Here is an 18,121-nt window from a genome sequence, read left to right on the forward strand (position 1 = left end):
TCACTCTCACACACCTGTGATACCGTCCTGAAGAAGTCGGACTGCAGATGGCGCTGTCGTCTTGCCTCTATGAAGACAAAAGCTGACCGATATCACGGAACAACTCAGAAGAAGTCCAAACTGCATGAAAAACAAACTAAAGAACATTTTAGAATAAATTATCAGACCTCATTGGACTAAATTGAATTGCAAATTGAATGTAGGCATGAGATTACAATGTTATTATACATTACTATAAATTAATTCACCAAAGGGGAAAAAAACAGCTTTATCCTGTATTTTACTTTTTTGTTATTGTTAATTTGCATGAATTAAATGTTCTCAAAGAAATCACTGTCTTCTGTATTCTGGCATCTGAATGGAAATAAATAGACTCCTAAAGTTAAATGTATTTTTAAACTAGATCGTTCGTCATTCCAGTACATGAAATTGATATTTTCATGGTCAATGCCTATGATGAAGATTAAGATGCAAGAAAGGTAATCAACTATTGTTTGAAGTCCATCACAACATAGATTATAAGGCCAGGGAGGGCATCTGGTATAGAACATTAGCCCCGATCAATATTCAGATAAATGTGCTAGATATACAGAGATTTGCCAAAGAAACAAGAAAATTGACCATAAAAAGAAACACTTTGTCTGAAAAATCGCCTCATTTCCTTGATTTACAACAGTTTTTGACCATTTGTCTGTGAAAAAAGGATTCCAAAACATCTGCTTCTGATTGTGGCCACCCTCTGCTCAAAGCTGACACACAGATGTAATTAAAAACCAACGGTGTTCTGTATTTCCCACTCACAGATGTGGAGACTCATGTTTTGTGTGTTGTGTCCTGGCAGCACAAAGTGGAAAAGCCATGTTGTTTTTGACTGCTGCCTGCTGAAACGTCCCAGAGGAAACTGCTTTAGCCCCGAACAACCCAACGACAATATCTCTACTATTACGCCACGTGTAAAACTGTCTTCCAATTAACCAGAACATGACTGCAGCCGACCGATAACAATAGAGCCGCGTGTATCCCCTAAAGAGCTCAAAGTAAGATACTGTTTTAATGTATTTAATGCTATCTTTTTGCTGTGTTTGGAAAACCAATAAAGCCCAAGGAGGTGGTCAAAGGGAAGTAATAGCAGTTGTAGTAGTAGCAGAAGTAGTAGTAATGGCAGGAGTAGTAGAAGTAGTAGAAGTAGTAGTTGTAGCAATAGTAGTAGTAGTAGTAGTAGTAGTAGTAGTAGTAGTAGTAGTAGTAGTAGTAGTAATAGTAGTAGTAGTAGATATGCATCATTTAGAGAGAGGGAAAGCTCAGGCTGGAACCACATGCTAAAAAAAATAACTGGTGTTTCCATAAAAGCTCATGCAACATCTGAAGAATTAAGAAACAGATGCAAAAGCCCAAGTGTACTGAGCACCGTCACAAAAGGAGAATGAAGTATTGGGAAAGAATAAGTTAGAGAAGAGAGAAGAAACAGGAAGGTGGGCAATGGCTAAAACAAAGCCCAAAATATGTCACTAAAAACAATTTGACAAAAAAAGACTGGATCACATTTCAAGAAGCGCTCAGCCTATAGAGCCCCCAGTGAGGTTTTTTACCAGGTAAGTCCACTTTGAGGTCTCCAGGCCGAGTCCTGCAGTACCTGCTCCTCGACTGGGTCACTCCTCGACTAGGTCACTCCTCGACTGGGTCACTCCTCGACTAGGTCACTCCTCGACTGGGTCACTCCTCGACTAGGTCACTCCTCGACTGGGTCACTCCTCGACTAGGTCACTCCTCGACTGGGTCACTCCTCGACTGGGTCACTCCTCGACTAGGTCACTCCTCGACTGGGTCACTCCTCGACTAGGTCACTCCTCGACTGGGTCACTCCTCGACTAGGTCACTCCTCGACTGGGTCACTCCTCGACTGGGTCACTCCTCGACTAGGTCACTCCTCGACTGGGTCACTCCTCGACTGGGTCACTCCTCGACTAGGTCACTCCTCGACTGGGTCACCCCTCGACTGGGTCACTCTTTGACTGGGTCACCCCTCGACTGGGTCACTCCTCGACTGGGTCACTCTTTGACTGGGTCACCCCTCGACTGGGTCACTCCTCGACTGGGTCACTCCTCGACTGGGTCACCCCTCGACTGGGTCACTCCTCGACTGGGTCACCCCTCGACTGGGTCACTCTTTGACTGGGTCACTCCTCGACTAGGTCACTCTTTGACTGGGTCACTCCTCGACTGGGTCACTCTTTGACTGGGTCACTCCTCGACTGGGTCCCCCCTCGACTGGGTCACTCCTCGAATAGGTCACTCCTCGACTGGGTCACCCCTCGACTGGGTCACTCCTCGACTAGGTCACTCCTCGACTGGGTCACTCTTGGACTGGGTCACTCCTCGACTAGGTCACTCCTCGACTGGGTCACTCTTTGACTGGGTCACTCCTCAACTGGGTCACCCCTTGACTGGGTCACCCCTCGACTGGGTCACCCCTCGACTGGGTCACCCCTTGACTGGGTCACTCCTCGACTGGGTCACTCTTTGACTGGGTCACTCCTCGACTGGGTCACCCCTCGACTGGGTCACTCTTTGACTGGATCACTCCTCGACTAGGTCACTCTTTGACTGGGTCACTCCCCAACTGGGTCACTCTTTGACTGGGTCACTCCTCGACTGGGTCCCCCCTCGACTGGGTCACTCCTCGACTAGGTCACTCCTCGACTGGGTCACCCCTCGACTGGGTCACTCCTCAACTAGGTTACTCCTCGACTGGGTCACTCTTGGACTGGGTCACTCCTCGACTAGGTCACTCCTCGACTGGGTCACTCTTTGACTGGGTCACCCCTCGACTGGGTCACTCCTCGACTGGGTCACTCCTCGACTAGGTCACTCCTCGACTAGGTCACTCCTCGACTGGGTCACTCCTCGACTAGGTCACTCCTCGACTGGGTCACTCCTCGACTGGGTCACTCCTCGACTGGGTCACTCTTTGACTGGGTCACCCCTCGACTGGGTCACTCCTCGACTGGGTCACTCCTCGACTGGGTCACCCCTCGACTGGGTCACTCCTCGACTGGGTCACCCCTCGACTGGGTCACTCTTTGACTGGGTCACTCCTCGACTAGGTCACTCTTTGACTGGGTCACTCCTCGACTGGGTCACTCTTTGACTGGGTCACTCCTCGACTGGGTCCCCCCTCGACTGGGTCACTCCTCGACTAGGTCACTCCTCGACTGGGTCACCCCTCGACTGGGTCACTCCTCGACTAGGTTACTCCTCGACTGGGTCACTCTTGGACTGGGTCACCCCTCGACTGGGTCACTCCTCGACTAGGTCACTCCTCGACTGGGTCACTCCTCGACTAGGTCACTCCTCGACTAGGTCACTCCTCGACTGGGTCACTCCTCGACTGGGTCACTCGTCGACTAGGTCACTCCTCGACTGGGTCACTCCTCGACTGGGTCACTCCTCGACTGGGTCACCCCTCGACTGGGTCACTCCTCGACTAGGTCACTCCTCGACTGGGTCACTCCTCGACTGGGTCACTCCTCGACTGGGTCACTCCTCGACTAGGTCACTCCTCGACTGGGTCACTCCTCGACTAGGTCACTCCTCGACTGGGTCACTCCTCGACTAGGTCACTCCTCGACTGGGTCACCCCTCGACTAGGTCACTCCTCGACTGGGTCACTCTTTGACTGGGTCACCCCTCGACTGGGTCACTCCTCGACTAGGTCACTCCTCGACTGGGTCACTCCTCGACTAGGTCACTCCTCGACTAGGTCACTCCTCGACTGGGTCACTCTTTGACTGGGTCACCCCTCGACTGGGTCACTCCTCGACTAGGTCACTCCTCGACTGGGTCACTCCTCGACTAGGTCACTCCTCGACTAGGTCACTCCTCGACTGGGTCACTCCTCGACTAGGTCACTCCTCGACTGGGTCACCCCTCGACTGGGTCACTCCTCGACTAGGTTACTCCTCGACTGGGTCACTCCTCGACTGGGTCACCCCTCGACTGGGTCACTCTTTGACTGGGTCACCCCTCGACTGGGTCACTCCTCGACTGGGTCACTCCTCGACTGGGTCACTCTTTGACTGGGTCACCCCTCGACTGGGTCACTCCCCGACTGGGTCACTCCTCGACTGGGTCACTCCTCGATTGGGTCACCCCTCGACTGGGTCACTCCTCGACTGGGTCACCCCTCGACTGGGTCACTCTTTGACTGGGTCACTCCTCGACTAGGTCACTCTTTGACTGGGTCACTCCTTGACTGGGTCACTCTTTGACTGGGTCACTCCTCGATTGGGTCCCCCCTCGACTGGGTCACTCCTCGACTAGGTCACTCCTCGACTGGGTCACCCCTCGACTAGGTCACTCCTCGACTGGGTCACTCTTGGACTGGGTCACTCCTCGACTAGGTCACTCCTCGACTGGGTCACTCTTTGACTGGGTCACTCCTCGACTGGGTCACCCCTTGACTGGGTCACCCCTCGACTGGGTCACCCCTCGACTGGGTCACCCCTTGACTGGGTCACTCCTCGACTGGGTCACTCCTTGACTGGGTCACTCTTTGACTGGGTCACCCCTCGACTGGGTCACCCCTCGACTGGGTCACCCCTCGACTGGGTCACCCCTTGACTGGGTCACCCCTCGACTGGGTCACCCCTCGACTGGGTCACCCCTTGACTGGGTCACTCCTCGACTGGGTCACTCCTTGACTGGGTCACTCTTTGACTGGGTCACCCCTCGACTGGGTCACCCCTCGACTGGGTCACCCCTCGACTGGGTCACCCCTTGACTGGGTCACCCCTCGACTGGGTCACCCCTCGACTGGGTCACCCCTCGACTGGGTCACCCCTCGACTGGGTCACCCCTTGACTGGGTCACTCCTCGACTGGGTCACTCCTTGACTGGGTCACTCTTTGACTGGGTCACCCCTCGACTGGGTCACCCCTCGACTGGGTCACCCCTCGACTGGGTCACCCCTTGACTGGGTCACTCCTTGACTGGGTCACTCCCCTCCTTCTGGCCCACCTGCCTAGAAGCTCGCACCTGTGCACACTCCACATGGCCCAGGCGAGCAGGACGGGATACAACATGCTAGACTCAACTGTGAGGCACAGCTTTTTCTCCCTAGTTGTAGTAGTAGTAGTAGCAATAGTAGTTGTAATAACATAAAATAAAAGTATTATTACTGTTAACATGCACTTATAAGAGCATAATTACCATGCAATTTTGCTTGTGTTCTTTTTGTTTTTGCTTCTTGTGATACAATTACTGCAATAACTACCAGTAATTCTCACTTTTCTCCACAGAATGAAATAAAACTACATTTAAAATATCTTAATATAGTGCATGGAGTTATCAGACAAGTGAAAGGAGAAATAAAAACAGACAGGAGATTGTTTATCCAATGATAATTTATCTTCTTTCAATTTCCTTCATGAAAACCAAAAATACATACGACACAGACATTTTCCAAATATTGCCCCTCATAAAGGATTAAAATGTGTTTAGTTTTTCAAGTTAGCTCACATTAGCACCACAGTCAGTCTGGATAACGTCTGGTTTCCCAAACAAACATTTCAAACAAATCTATTGTGTTTATTTCAATAGTTACTCGTTACACAAGCTGCAGAGGATTTTAGTTTAGGTTGTACAATGGTAAGTCGTTATAAAAAACAAAAAACCCACCAAAATTACCCACCATTAAACGATTATTAATAGATTGGTCCAATGCAAAGTCACACACGTCAGCTTGTGCTTCAGGATTTAAGACTTTTAAACATAAATAATAAAATCTGATTTTTTTCATCACAACAAAACAAACTGTGAAACAAAAAGTGAAATATGACACTCCATGAACTCATTCAGAGACACAGTAAAGCTACACAAAGACCATTCATTTAGAAATGTTTTTGCTTAAAATACTGCATTCGCATACAAAACGATTGGTTGTATTGCGTAAAAAAACATGACAGATCGATATTTGCAGTTGTGCCAAAGGGTGTAACAGATTGAACATAAATACTGTAAATGTAACGCTGACAACAAAACATTGATCAGCCATTTAAGAAAGTGAAAAACTGTAATTACGACATAGAAAATACAGTAATACAAGGCACACAATGTACTTAGAAATGCATTTGTGATAAGGGCTTAACTCTTGATCTCTTCCTCGCACACGTTTATGCTGCAAAGTCCTATAATATTTTACGCTTTCTCTGTATTGATTGAATTAGTTGAACTTATTGACATTTCCCGGCTGTGGTGGAAGCAATCTGGTGCATCGGGAGCAGATGTGGGCGCGGTTAATGGACATCGCTGCAGAGAGGTCCCGGAGCGAAGGCCTTAAAACACTGCAACTCTGTCTCAAATGTCCCAGCTGTCACTAAAGTACTGGTCCTCCTCCTCATCCTCCTCCTCCTCCTCCTCCTCGTCCAGCCCGTTTTCCATCAGGTCGTCATCCTCCAACTTGTTTATCTCATCGTCTTCCTCCTCCTCCTCGTCTTTTTGGAGCTGAGCGAGCATCGATTGCAAAGTGGTTTTCACATTTTGGACCTCCTTCTCCAGCGACTGTGCGGTTCAGAGTCAAGGCAATCAACAAGTGCATTTATATGTAAATAACAGACAGCAATGGTAACTGTAAGGGACAGGCTCCAATCAGTGTTTCAAGCTACAATTGGACCTCACTCATAGATATTACAGGGAGAAATTAAACAGGGTTGCCAGGTAAATGTTGAAAAGTAGCAGTAAAAATGTCCTTTTTATTGGAAGACATAAAATAAAATTCATTAGAGCAAAAAATGGCTTGGAAAATGGAGTAGAATATAAAGTACATGGGTCCATTCACACGTGCCCTTGTTTTGGTCCAGGTTTAAGTCCTGTTGTAGACTTTGTATGGTCCTGTTCTGCTAGTCCTGGTCTAGTCCTGGTCTAGTCCCGGTCTAGTTTTGGGTTTAGTATCCTGTAGTCCCGAGTTTGAGGTGGTTTGTGTGGGGAGCATTTCGTAGCTTTCAGAGAAGAGGATCTGATAAACAGTGTGAATAACGCAAAATACAACACAAGGAACAACAATATAACAAGCTCAGTTTTGCCTAAAATGGGTCTTTTAAAACAGGAAGATTGTTTCAGAACGCTAACTGTGTCTGCGCCAATAGGAAATGATGCACGCATTGATTTTGAATAGTTGGTTTCTGAGGTGACTCTTTAAAATGCACATAAATACAAGCAAGGCGATTGAAAAGGAGCAAATGATTGAGGCGCTTGCAGACAAAAATCAGGGCGGATTTTGACACTTGTGGTCAGGCGGTTAATGGTAATGATATGGGACATTCCAAAACCGTGATGAAGTCATCAGCCTCCAATTTGAACCCTTCAAACAGATTACCAGGAAGCATCATCAAGTCATAGACAATTTAACCCCACGTGATTCAGTATTCATGATTTCATCTTTGGGCGTTCAGGAGCCAAACAGAGAAGATTCATAATTCATGAGGCGTCGGGGAAACGGGAGAGAGGGCGTCAACGGAGGGGGATTGTTTAACCTGCTCCCCGAAATGAAATTAATGGTGCGAGTGTCCGGTTTAAGTGGTGAATCAGAGGGACATCGCAGAGGCGGCAGATGGGGCCCGCGGCTCGTTTTACTCTGTGAACGGACACAGATTGTCTCCATCTATAATTAACCATCCACTAAAGAGCTGCTCATGAACGATATCAGGCGGTTTTAAGACAGGAATGTCCAATTATGTAGACAAAGTTATGCTAAAATCCCAGAAAGGCAAACATCTGAAAAGACCACAAAGTCACGCATCTACATCCTATTTCTTCTTCATATAACATTTCTTTATTACTGTAAATAAAATAAAAACAAGTTTATTTATAGTATGTACTGCATTCAGTGGCATAGGCTTAGCCTGACAACATAGTTGCCCGAGTCACTTTTCAAGGTTTTCGGGAAAATGAAAAATAAGCTGCTAAAGTCAACAGAATGAGAAAACAACAAAATGTGACCGAGGCACGAGCCAATGACACCTTCAGATGCAGAAAGGTCTGAACAGTAGAAAAAAGAAAAAGAAAAAAGACTTATGCAGTTACGCTAGGTGGTCTATGGTGTATTTATTATATTATCAATATATGAGCTGCACTCTAGCTGGGTCAAAAATGTAAATTTGTTTTTCTCGTATTACTTTATAAGTAAACGTGAGTGACGTTTGTTGGCACTGCATTGTTTGCAAGATTATGAAAATACTGCCGTATACATAGTCTGTAGTCTGGTAGTAACAGCATTGATTTAATCTCACAATACAATCATTTCTTGGATGGTTTTTGTATTTTAGAAATCAACCAATATGTTTTTTGTTTCGTTTTTTAGGCAGAACAAATATTTTGGTTCAGATATGAACGGTGTTGATTATTTTTCATAATTAAAATTTACTACAAACTGGCAGTTTATCCAATAGTGTGTTTAAATAAAAGCCTGATATATCGGCAAACCCATACACTGGTCTACAATTGATATTCCTTCAAATAACTCCCATAATGTAATAACCCCCCATGGAGAGGTGTTAATAAGCTCATCTGGTTTCATCCAATGCCACAGCTATGTCCACACCAATGAATAAAATAAATAAAGTAAATAGACCTTTTGTTTACATTATTAAACCACGGACTACCTGTCAGCCTCCACATAAAACCTATGATAACAATGATATCTCTGTCTGTCTCCTCATGCCTCAGACAAGCGACTTCAAAAAGCAGAGATGAGTGACGTGCGAGGACATGAGAGCAGAGAGGTGCAGACGAGCGACCCAATCTGTGTCCATCTCTGACTGCCAGGCTGCATCCAGATCCTGTGGACAGAGGGGAAAGGCTGACCTCTGCCAGCACAGGGGGGGCCCGGCCTCTAATCACATGTGAAGGAGACCCACTAAATGCACTGGAGGACGCACAGAATAGTCCATACTTCTAAGTTTAGCTGGTTGCTTTTGCCTTTAATCACTGCACAATAATGAGGCATAACATTATGACCACATGTGTTTTTTGGAAGTTCTCTAATCTACAAAATAATGCGCGTTTAATTTTTTCAGTATTCATTACGTATTGCACATGATAGCTTTTTACACTGTTTTATTTTATTCTAATTGTTATCTAGGATCCATTTAGTACATTTACTGCATTCAAAGCATGTTTTAAACAGTTAGATTAAGCATATTTTCTGCATTGATATTTATCGTAATCTAAATTAAACGTTTTACTTGATTGCTGCTTTTGTACTTTGGCATTTCAACCCATTTCTTCATTGTGGGACTGATAAAGCAACAATACTGCATGGTTCCGGTTCCTAAGCAGCAGCGTTCTGTCTTTGAAACGTTAATAATACAGATATTACAGCTGGCAACTGTCCTTAAACTGCGGGTTCTGTCTTTGAAACGTTAATAATACAGATATTACAGCTGGCAACTGTCCTTAAACTGCGGGTTCTGTCTTTGAAACGTTAATAATACAGATATTACAGCTGGCAACTGTCCTTAAACTGCGGGTTCTGTCTTTGAAACGTTAATAATACAGATATTACAGCTGGCAACTGTCCTTAAACTGCGGGTTCTGTCTTTGAAACGTTAATAATACAGATATTACAGCTGGCAACTGTCCTTAAACTGCGGGTTCTGTCTTTGAAACGTTAATAATACAGATATTACAGCTGGCAACTGTCCTTAAACTGCGGGTTCTGTCTTTGAAACGTTAATAATACAGATATTACAGCTGGCAACTGTCCTTAAACTGCGGGTTCTGTCTTTGAAACGTTAATAATACAGATATTACAGCTGGCAACTGTCCTTAAACTGCGGGTTCTGTCTTTGAAACGTTAATAATACAGATATTACAGCTGGCAACTGTCCTTAAACTGCGGGTTCTGTCTTTGAAACGTTAATAATACAGATATTACAGCTGGCGACTGTCCTTAAACTGCGGGTTCTGTCTTTGAAACGTTAATAATACAGATATTACAGCTGGCGACTGTCCTTAAACTGCGGGTTCTGTCTTTGAAACGTTAATAATACAGATATTACAGCTGGCAACTGTCCTTAAACTGCGGGTTCTGTCTTTGAAACGTTAATAATACAGATATTACAGCTGGCAACTGTCCTTAAACTGCGGGTTCTGTCTTTGAAACGTTAATAATACAGATATTACAGCTGGCGACTGTCCTTAAACTGCGGGTTTGGAGACAGATGACATCCAGCCATCACAAGTTGGCGCTTGTCAGATTTGCTCGAATCATCCCACTTCCAATTTTTCCTGACATCAACTGTTCAGGCAAAATATTTACTTTCAGCCCGATGAAGGCCAACATTGGGTATTTTGGTTGTATGAGTCAAGTCCTATTAATTTCTCTAATAATCTTTAATGAATAAATTAAACGATCATATTATTCTCCATTAGACTAACAAACCCTACATATCTGTATGGGATTTTTACGTGTAAAGTTCAGAAGTGCCCACCCTTACAAAGCCAAAATGAATGCCGTTGGTGGTCATAATGTTATGCCTGGTCAGTGCCCATAGGCGACGCACGACAAAGCAGGTTAAGTGGGCAATTTTTCCCATTGTAATGTTAAAAAATGTCCACCACTGTCTTATCTCGAGTAGGTGCAGAGGGAAGAACACACCAATCTATTTCCAATCAGGTTTCTAATTAGCTCTGAAAATGATGTATTGTGACCCGTAATCAGCCCGAGCAGCTTCCTTTTAGTCATTATCACTGATATTGTAATTTCACATGGAGCAGAATGAGAGCCGGAGCAGTGGGCAGGTCGGGAGAAGGATGGACATTAAGATACGGCCAGAGCGGACTCATTATAGTGACATTTCTCTGTCTCCCTCAGCTCCTCCATTGGCTTTGGACCAGGAGTGAATAAAGCAGCACTTCTCATTTCAAGTCCTGCCAATCCAGTAAGAGCTACATCTTCTGTGTCACCTCAAAGGCATTTACATAACTCACTATGCTCCATCTGTCCATCTCTGCAGGTTAAACGTATCTCCATGGAGACAAGCAGGTCAAGTCACAGGTTTGCTCTGTGGACATCGCACTCGCAGTAAGAATGCCTGTGTTCCGGGGTACAATAAAGACACCTGTTATTGACTAAATGCCAGATGGATTAGTTTTAATGCCGTAGTGCGGAATATTCCAGATAAAGCAATAACCTCTTCAAAGGGACAAGTAGCCCTCCACCAGAAAAGTTACACAGATTGTCTCCATCTAATTAACCATCCACTAAAGAGCTGCTCATGAATACGGAATCAGAATATATATTTATACATTTTATATTTCTTATTACTGTTTTTCTGGCATCTGATTGTAATCTGACCTCGAGCAGCAAACGGAAATGTCACTATGTGTGTAAAGTCGTGATGAACCATTTTACAGCTCCCGGCGGATCATAAAGCGTATATATATTTTCGAACAAAAAAATAATAATCTTTGGTAACAATGTAGCCATTTGTGTAGCCAAAAACTAAGTAGCTTTATTATCAAAGCATAATCAAATCGATTGGCTGCTGTGAGTGACTTAAATTCAGCTGAAATCTCCTCTTCCTGAACCATTTCAACAGCAGCCATTCCAGACAGAGCTCAGTTTATTAGCACTATAATATTAATGTGGCTTTGGCCAGGTTAGCTGTATTCCAAAACAATATTTAATAAGAATTGTAATTGTAAAAACATCAAACTAATGAAACCAAAGTTTAAATAATCCAACACTGACACATTTCACTGTGTGTTAAAAATCCCTCTTCTAAATGTAGTGTTTCTCGCCTTAAGCCATGACAGGACAGACTCATTACAGTGACATCTCCCTGTGTATCTCCCTTGGCCTTGTCTTTTGGCTGAATGAAAGAACGGCTGATACATCCTCATCCTCTAATCACCTCCACTGAACTTCATCTTCCACGACCGACGAGTTCAGATCCAGTTTATCTCAGGTATTCTCCCCTTTTCAAAGCAGCACTGAAGTCAGATAAAGCAGTGAGTGGAGACTTGTGAGTGGATGTGTATTTGGTGAGTAGGTCCCATCGTTGAACAAGCACAGAAACAGTTAACGGAAGGTAATTCATCAGTGTTTAAAGGATATGAGTTAAAGCTCGGTCCTGGCTGTGGATGGCCATTTGCAGCTCCTCCTCCAGAGTCATGAGTCTGTCACTGATGAGTTCACACTGCTCCGTCAGATCCGCTCCACCCAACTCGCTGCACTCGTCCTGGAATCGCAAGAAGTAGTAGTCAATGAAACATGAGTAAATGGTAAGATAAGTGATTGGAAAGTAAAAAAAAAGGCAGACGATTCAAGTTATTTGCATTTTGAGTCGTTTTAATCCTGTGAATAGATAAGTTTGGCCAGTCAACTTTCTCAAAATGGACAAAAGTGTATCTTAATCATTTAATCACTTAATCACCTTAATCATACTTTTTGATGCGTAATTTTTGGGCAATAGAGTGCTACTGACTAAAAGCTGCGCCAACGAAATTTACAAAGAAAAAATAAATTGTACATATACGGGCCGCACCTGTCAATAAACCGCAGGTGCCCACGTTGTACATGAGATATTTACACATTTAGTACACGGTAGTGATGCGCCGGTTGTCCTTTGAACTGGGGGTCTCGCCGCGGTGCAGCGGACCTAATTAGACAAATTTCTAAGTGATATGAGTTGGATTGTAAAAAAAACACAGCATTTTGAAGCTTAACAAAAAGTAAACACATCACTGCTGTCCCTACTGTCCCCTCTGTTCCTACTGTCCCCTCTGTCCCTACTGTCCCCTATGTCCTTGATGACCCTGTGTGAGCTGATTTATCTTCACATCTGGGTCATCTGATCCTGAGCTTGTTGCTTAGCGAGTGAGTGTTACGTTGTGAGATATTTTCACAAAAATATGGTCCACGGTGGTAATGCACGGATTGTCTTTGGACAATTGGGTCAAGTCTGGCCAAGAAAGTCTCATTTCACTGCGGCAGGTTCTAAACTGCAGACCAGTATATCACATGCTCGCTCTCCACGTGTGTCTTTGTGTTTCACAGCGTCTTGATTCACTTCCTCATTAGACAAATTTCTCTGTGAATATGAGTCTGATTGTAATAAAACACGTTTTGAAGCTTAAAATACAGAGAACACAACATGTCCCCTGACGATTCTTCTACAGCAGGGGTGGGCAAACTACGGCCCGCGGGCCACATCCGGCCCGCAGGGCCTTTCAATCCGGCCCGCCATGCTTGTCCAAGTAATTTTATTTTTTTTTTCCTTTTTTGCCCTCAGGCATCTGTCTGCACTTGTATCCTTAATAAATATGAGGTGATATGAATTAAATAATATATTCAATAGCCTATATTTGACAGAAAAGTGATATTTTATTTGATATTTAATTTTTGGGATTTTTTTTTTCACACCAATGATCGCGGGCCGGCCCTCCGCTACAGGCCTGGATTCGAATATGGCCCTCAGAGGAAAATAACTGCCCACCCCTGTTCTACACTGTGTCAAACGCTTGCGCTTCCTGCTAGCCAGTAAAATCTATCAATTCGAATGTGTAATTTAAAAAGTAGCAGCATTGGTATTTGTTGACACATTGGTACAGCATCATAAGCTGTTGTATTATGTAAATCTAAAGTATATTTTTTACTGTTTATAACGTATTAGTTGTGGGCTCATTCCGCCAAAAGCTCAGACCGTTGTCTAGCGTAAATAATGTCAGACCAGTCTGAGTCTGGCAGGTGATTGACAGCAGTAATGACCAATCACTGTCTAGACTACAACAGTGGCATTGTACAACAGCAGTCACACTAATGTAAGTACAAAAGTGACAAGACAACAAGTCCTTTTAACAAGATACATTTGTCAAAACGTCCTATAATCTTTCAAGACTTTTTCAAAGGAGCTCAATGAGATGCACAAAGAGACAGTCTGAACAGAACAGAAGTTAATTATTGTGGACGTGGAAAAAGATACATTATTGTGAAGCCAAACTTTGCTCTCCAGCTCTTTCGTGTAGCTCCACATGAGGTCAGAGTGTTGCACTAGTCATTTAAAGGAACACTATGCAACTTTTCTAGTCAGGGGTTCACCACCTGCTTGTCTCCAGGGAAATGTCATTGCTTAGAAAAACGAAAAATACCTGTGAAACATACAGGCCGCCTCTCCACAGAGCTGACCAGTAATTAGCTAGGGGGTTTAATATATAACTGTAGAACATTCCAAGTACAGCAATAACATGTCCATCTTAGACAAAGATACATTGTGCACCTTTAACATCTTCACATTATTGACAGTTGAAAAATACACAAAATATATAAGATACTGTAACAGGTATTACTAACAGTAATAGTACAATTATGTAGTGTTTCCTAACCAGGGGTAAAGGGACCAGGGCGTACTTGCGAATGATTTCTGAATTAAAATCGTCAAACTGAATAGGATTTGAACATAAAAGGGTTTTTGTGGTGCATTTTACATCCTTTAAGCTTGAATTGATGATTTTGAACATAAATATCACTGAAATAAAAAAAATACAATAGTACTCTTCAACAATAGACTGGTAATCAATATATTCCTAATAAAGTATCAACCCTGCACGCGTTTGGGGGCTCAGCGTGCAAGAAGAAGACACAAGTCGAGAACCACTGCAATAACAAACCAAGGCAGCGCAAAGAGTCAAAAATGTGCTCGACCAAACAACAAGGTCAAAACGAGTTGAACAGCAGGGGAACCGTGTGCGCTCTCATCGGGCCGCTTCACCTGAGGAGGCAGCAGTGTGTTTAAGAGTACGTTACAGAGCGTTATAGTGCACGATGGCGGTAAAGCACTGGGCATGTGGCGGTGGTGCAGGGGCAGAGTGCAGCAGGGCCATACAGACCGCCATAATTAGGACAAGCCCCTCAGCAGACTCGCTGTCCTAGTTTCACGCACAAACACACACAAAAGTAAACAGTCACACAGCACACAGGCCGGGTCTAATCTGACTCATAGCTTCAGGTGCATAAGAAGAAGTCCCTGCAGCGCAAAGGTGTCAGAAGGTGTCAGAGCAAAGTCATGTCTCTCATGCGCGTCCCAGAATAGCTCTGTTGTTGTTGTTTTTTTGGGGGGGGATGATGTAATCGTCCTGAAGAAGCAACGATGAGCCCAAAGCGACGAAGCAATACAAGTCAAGCGCGTGAAATCCAATACTTAGAAAAGAATTTAAGCTGTGTGCCTGATACAGTCAGATAGATGTGCAAAATCAGACTCGAAGACCAAGGAAGACACTGCGGGGTTATGACTGGGAAGGTTTTACCCAGACAGAGATCTTCTAGTTCAGAGGCGTTTCAACGATAAAATGAATCTCGAAATATCCCACGACGAATATACTTCTACATTCAGCAGCTACAATAGAAGCAGGATTGTCAAAGAATTCAATACCCAGTAGGCCTATTATAATCATTACTATATCACTGGCCTATCATAATCGTTACTATATCACTGGCCTATCATAATCATTACTATATCACTGGCCTATCATAATCGTTACTATATCACTGGCCTATCATAATCGTTACTATATCACTGGCCTATCATAATCGTTACTATATCACTGGCCTATCATAATCGTTACTATATCACTGGCCTATCATAATCATTACTATATCACTGGCCTATCATAATCGTTACTATATCACTGGCCTATCATAATCGTTACTATATCACTGGCCTATCATAATCGTTACTATATCACTGGCCTATCATAATCGTTACTATATCACTGGCCTATCATAATCGTTACTATATCACTGGCCTATCATAATCGTTACTATATCACTGGCCTATCATAATCGTTACTATATCACTGGCCTATCATAATCGTTACTATATCACTGGCCTATCATAATCGTTACTATATCACTGGCCTATCATAATCATTACTATATCACTGGCCTATCATAATCATTACTATATCACTGGCCTATCATAATCGTTACTATATCACTGGCCTATCATAATCATTACTATATCACTGGCCTATCATAATCATTACTATATCACTGGCCTATCATAATCGTTACTATATCACTGGCCTATCATAATCGTTACTATATCACTGGCCTATCATAATCGTTACTATATCACTGGCCTATCATAATCGTTACTATATCACTGGCCTATCATAATCATTACTATATCACTGGCCTATCATAATCGTTACTATATCACTGGCCTATCATAATCATTACTATATCACTGGCCTATCATAATCATTACTATATCACTGGCCTATCATAATCGTTACTATATCACTGGCCTATCATAATCATTACTATATCACTGGCCTATCATAATCGTTACTATATCACTGGCATATCATAATCGTTACTATATCACTGGCCTATCATAATCGTTACTATATCACTGGCCTATCATAATCATTACTATATCACTGGCCTATCATAATCGTTACTATATCACTGGCCTATCATAATCGTTACTATATCACTGGCCTATCATAATCATTACTATATCACTGGCCTATCATAATCGTTACTATATCACTGGCCTATCATAATCGTTACTATATCACTGGCCTATCATAATCGTTACTATATCACTGGCCTATCATAATCATTACTATATCACTGGCCTATCATAATCGTTACTATATCACTGGCCTATCATAATCGTTACTATATCACTGGCCTATCATAATCGTTACTATATCACTGGCCTATCATAATCATTACTATATCACTGGCCTATCATAATCATTACTATATCACTGGCCTATCATAATCGTTACTATATCACTGGCCTATCATAATCGTTACTATATCACTGGCCTATCATAATCGTTACTATATCACTGGCCTATCATAATCGTTACTATATCACTGGCCTATCATAATCGTTACTATATCACTGGCCTATCATAATCATTACTATATCACTGGCCTATCATAATCATTACTATATCACTGGCCTATCATAATCGTTACTATATCACTGGCCTATCATAATCATTACTATATCACTGGTCTATCACAATCATTACTATATCACTTATATACACTATGTAAGCTGACGTAGGTACTTTTTCTGTGCCCTAGATAGAATGTGTTGTTATTTTGTTGTAAATACACTAAAATAGCGTCAAATGAGTAACTTCTATGACTCCTAATATTCAAACAAAAGTGTCTGCTATTTATATGAATCATCTTAGGCTTTTTAACAACGTTGTACATTCAGAAAAGGTTTACAGAGATTAACCAGATTCAGGAGGATTGTGTCAGTTTGGCCTAAAGTAGTTTAAATATTCAATTCAATTTCACTCTTCCATGTGTCATTATCTTCACGGTGTTAAAACAGATCCGAACAAAACAAAAGGAGCGCGAGGAAGATCTATTTTCGTTATACATGCCCCTTCAGTGAAAGAAAAAACAATTGTCCAAAGTCCTTTATCTCTAAACGGTATGGAATATTTTGGAAATCTGAAAAATGAACAAAAATGACAAACAAACTATACAAGGATCAATGTGCATAACAAATACAATACTGTATGTTTTTGTCACAGAGGATGCGCTAACCTTCAAATGCACACAGCATTTGGTCTGAGTGTTTATAGTGTGAGTGCCGGGGTTAGCAGCAGATAAGAGTCTTTGTGAACTGGATTGACTCAACACTTCACAGGCTGCAGTCCATCTCTGTAAAGTCAATAGGACCACAGGCTACAAAGGAAGCACACAGTGGGCAGAAAGGCACTTTGTTAGAAACTAGGCTGTAATGATGGCTGGGAGCAAAACAAAGTGATTTTTTCCAATAAAACATTTCCTTACAAGATTTCCTAGAGTAATTTACTGTGGTTCTAGTCCAAGTGTCTTCATTACAGGAGCTTAAAACCTGATTAAAGCCCATTTTAGTCCCATGTAGGCTTTGGTTTTATCCTGTTAGTCCTGGTCTGGCCCAGGTTCAGTTCCGGGTTTAGTCCTAGTTTTAGTCAGTGTCCCAAATATCATGCTAGATTGTGATACTAAGGAATAAGCTTGATACTAAATACCAATTTTAATACCACAATGAAATTTAAATAACGTAATCAAACTAATTAAATAATTGTGCTTCCTTTATTT

General features: G+C 43.0%; 1 protein-coding gene across 1 annotated transcript in view; it reads right to left on the reverse strand.

The window, feature by feature from the left end:
- Positions 1-6,207: 6,207 nt before the first annotated feature.
- The window catches only part of disc1 (DISC1 scaffold protein), a 96,900-nt gene continuing 84,986 nt past the window's right edge, over positions 6,208-18,121 (reverse strand). The window contains exons 13-14 of the mRNA XM_072436989.1: positions 12,115-12,239; positions 6,208-6,559 (exon numbers count right to left, since the gene is read on the reverse strand). Of these exons, the coding sequence (XP_072293090.1) occupies positions 6,355-6,559; positions 12,115-12,239 (330 nt within the window). The 3' untranslated portion in view covers positions 6,208-6,354. The remainder of the gene's footprint in view (positions 6,560-12,114; positions 12,240-18,121) is intronic.

Source organism: Eucyclogobius newberryi, unplaced genomic scaffold, assembly GCF_026437365.1.
Source record: "Eucyclogobius newberryi isolate DKJ021-1_F unplaced genomic scaffold, fEucNew1.0.hap1 SCAF_8, whole genome shotgun sequence".
Lineage (NCBI taxonomy): Eukaryota > Metazoa > Chordata > Actinopteri > Gobiiformes > Gobiidae > Eucyclogobius > Eucyclogobius newberryi.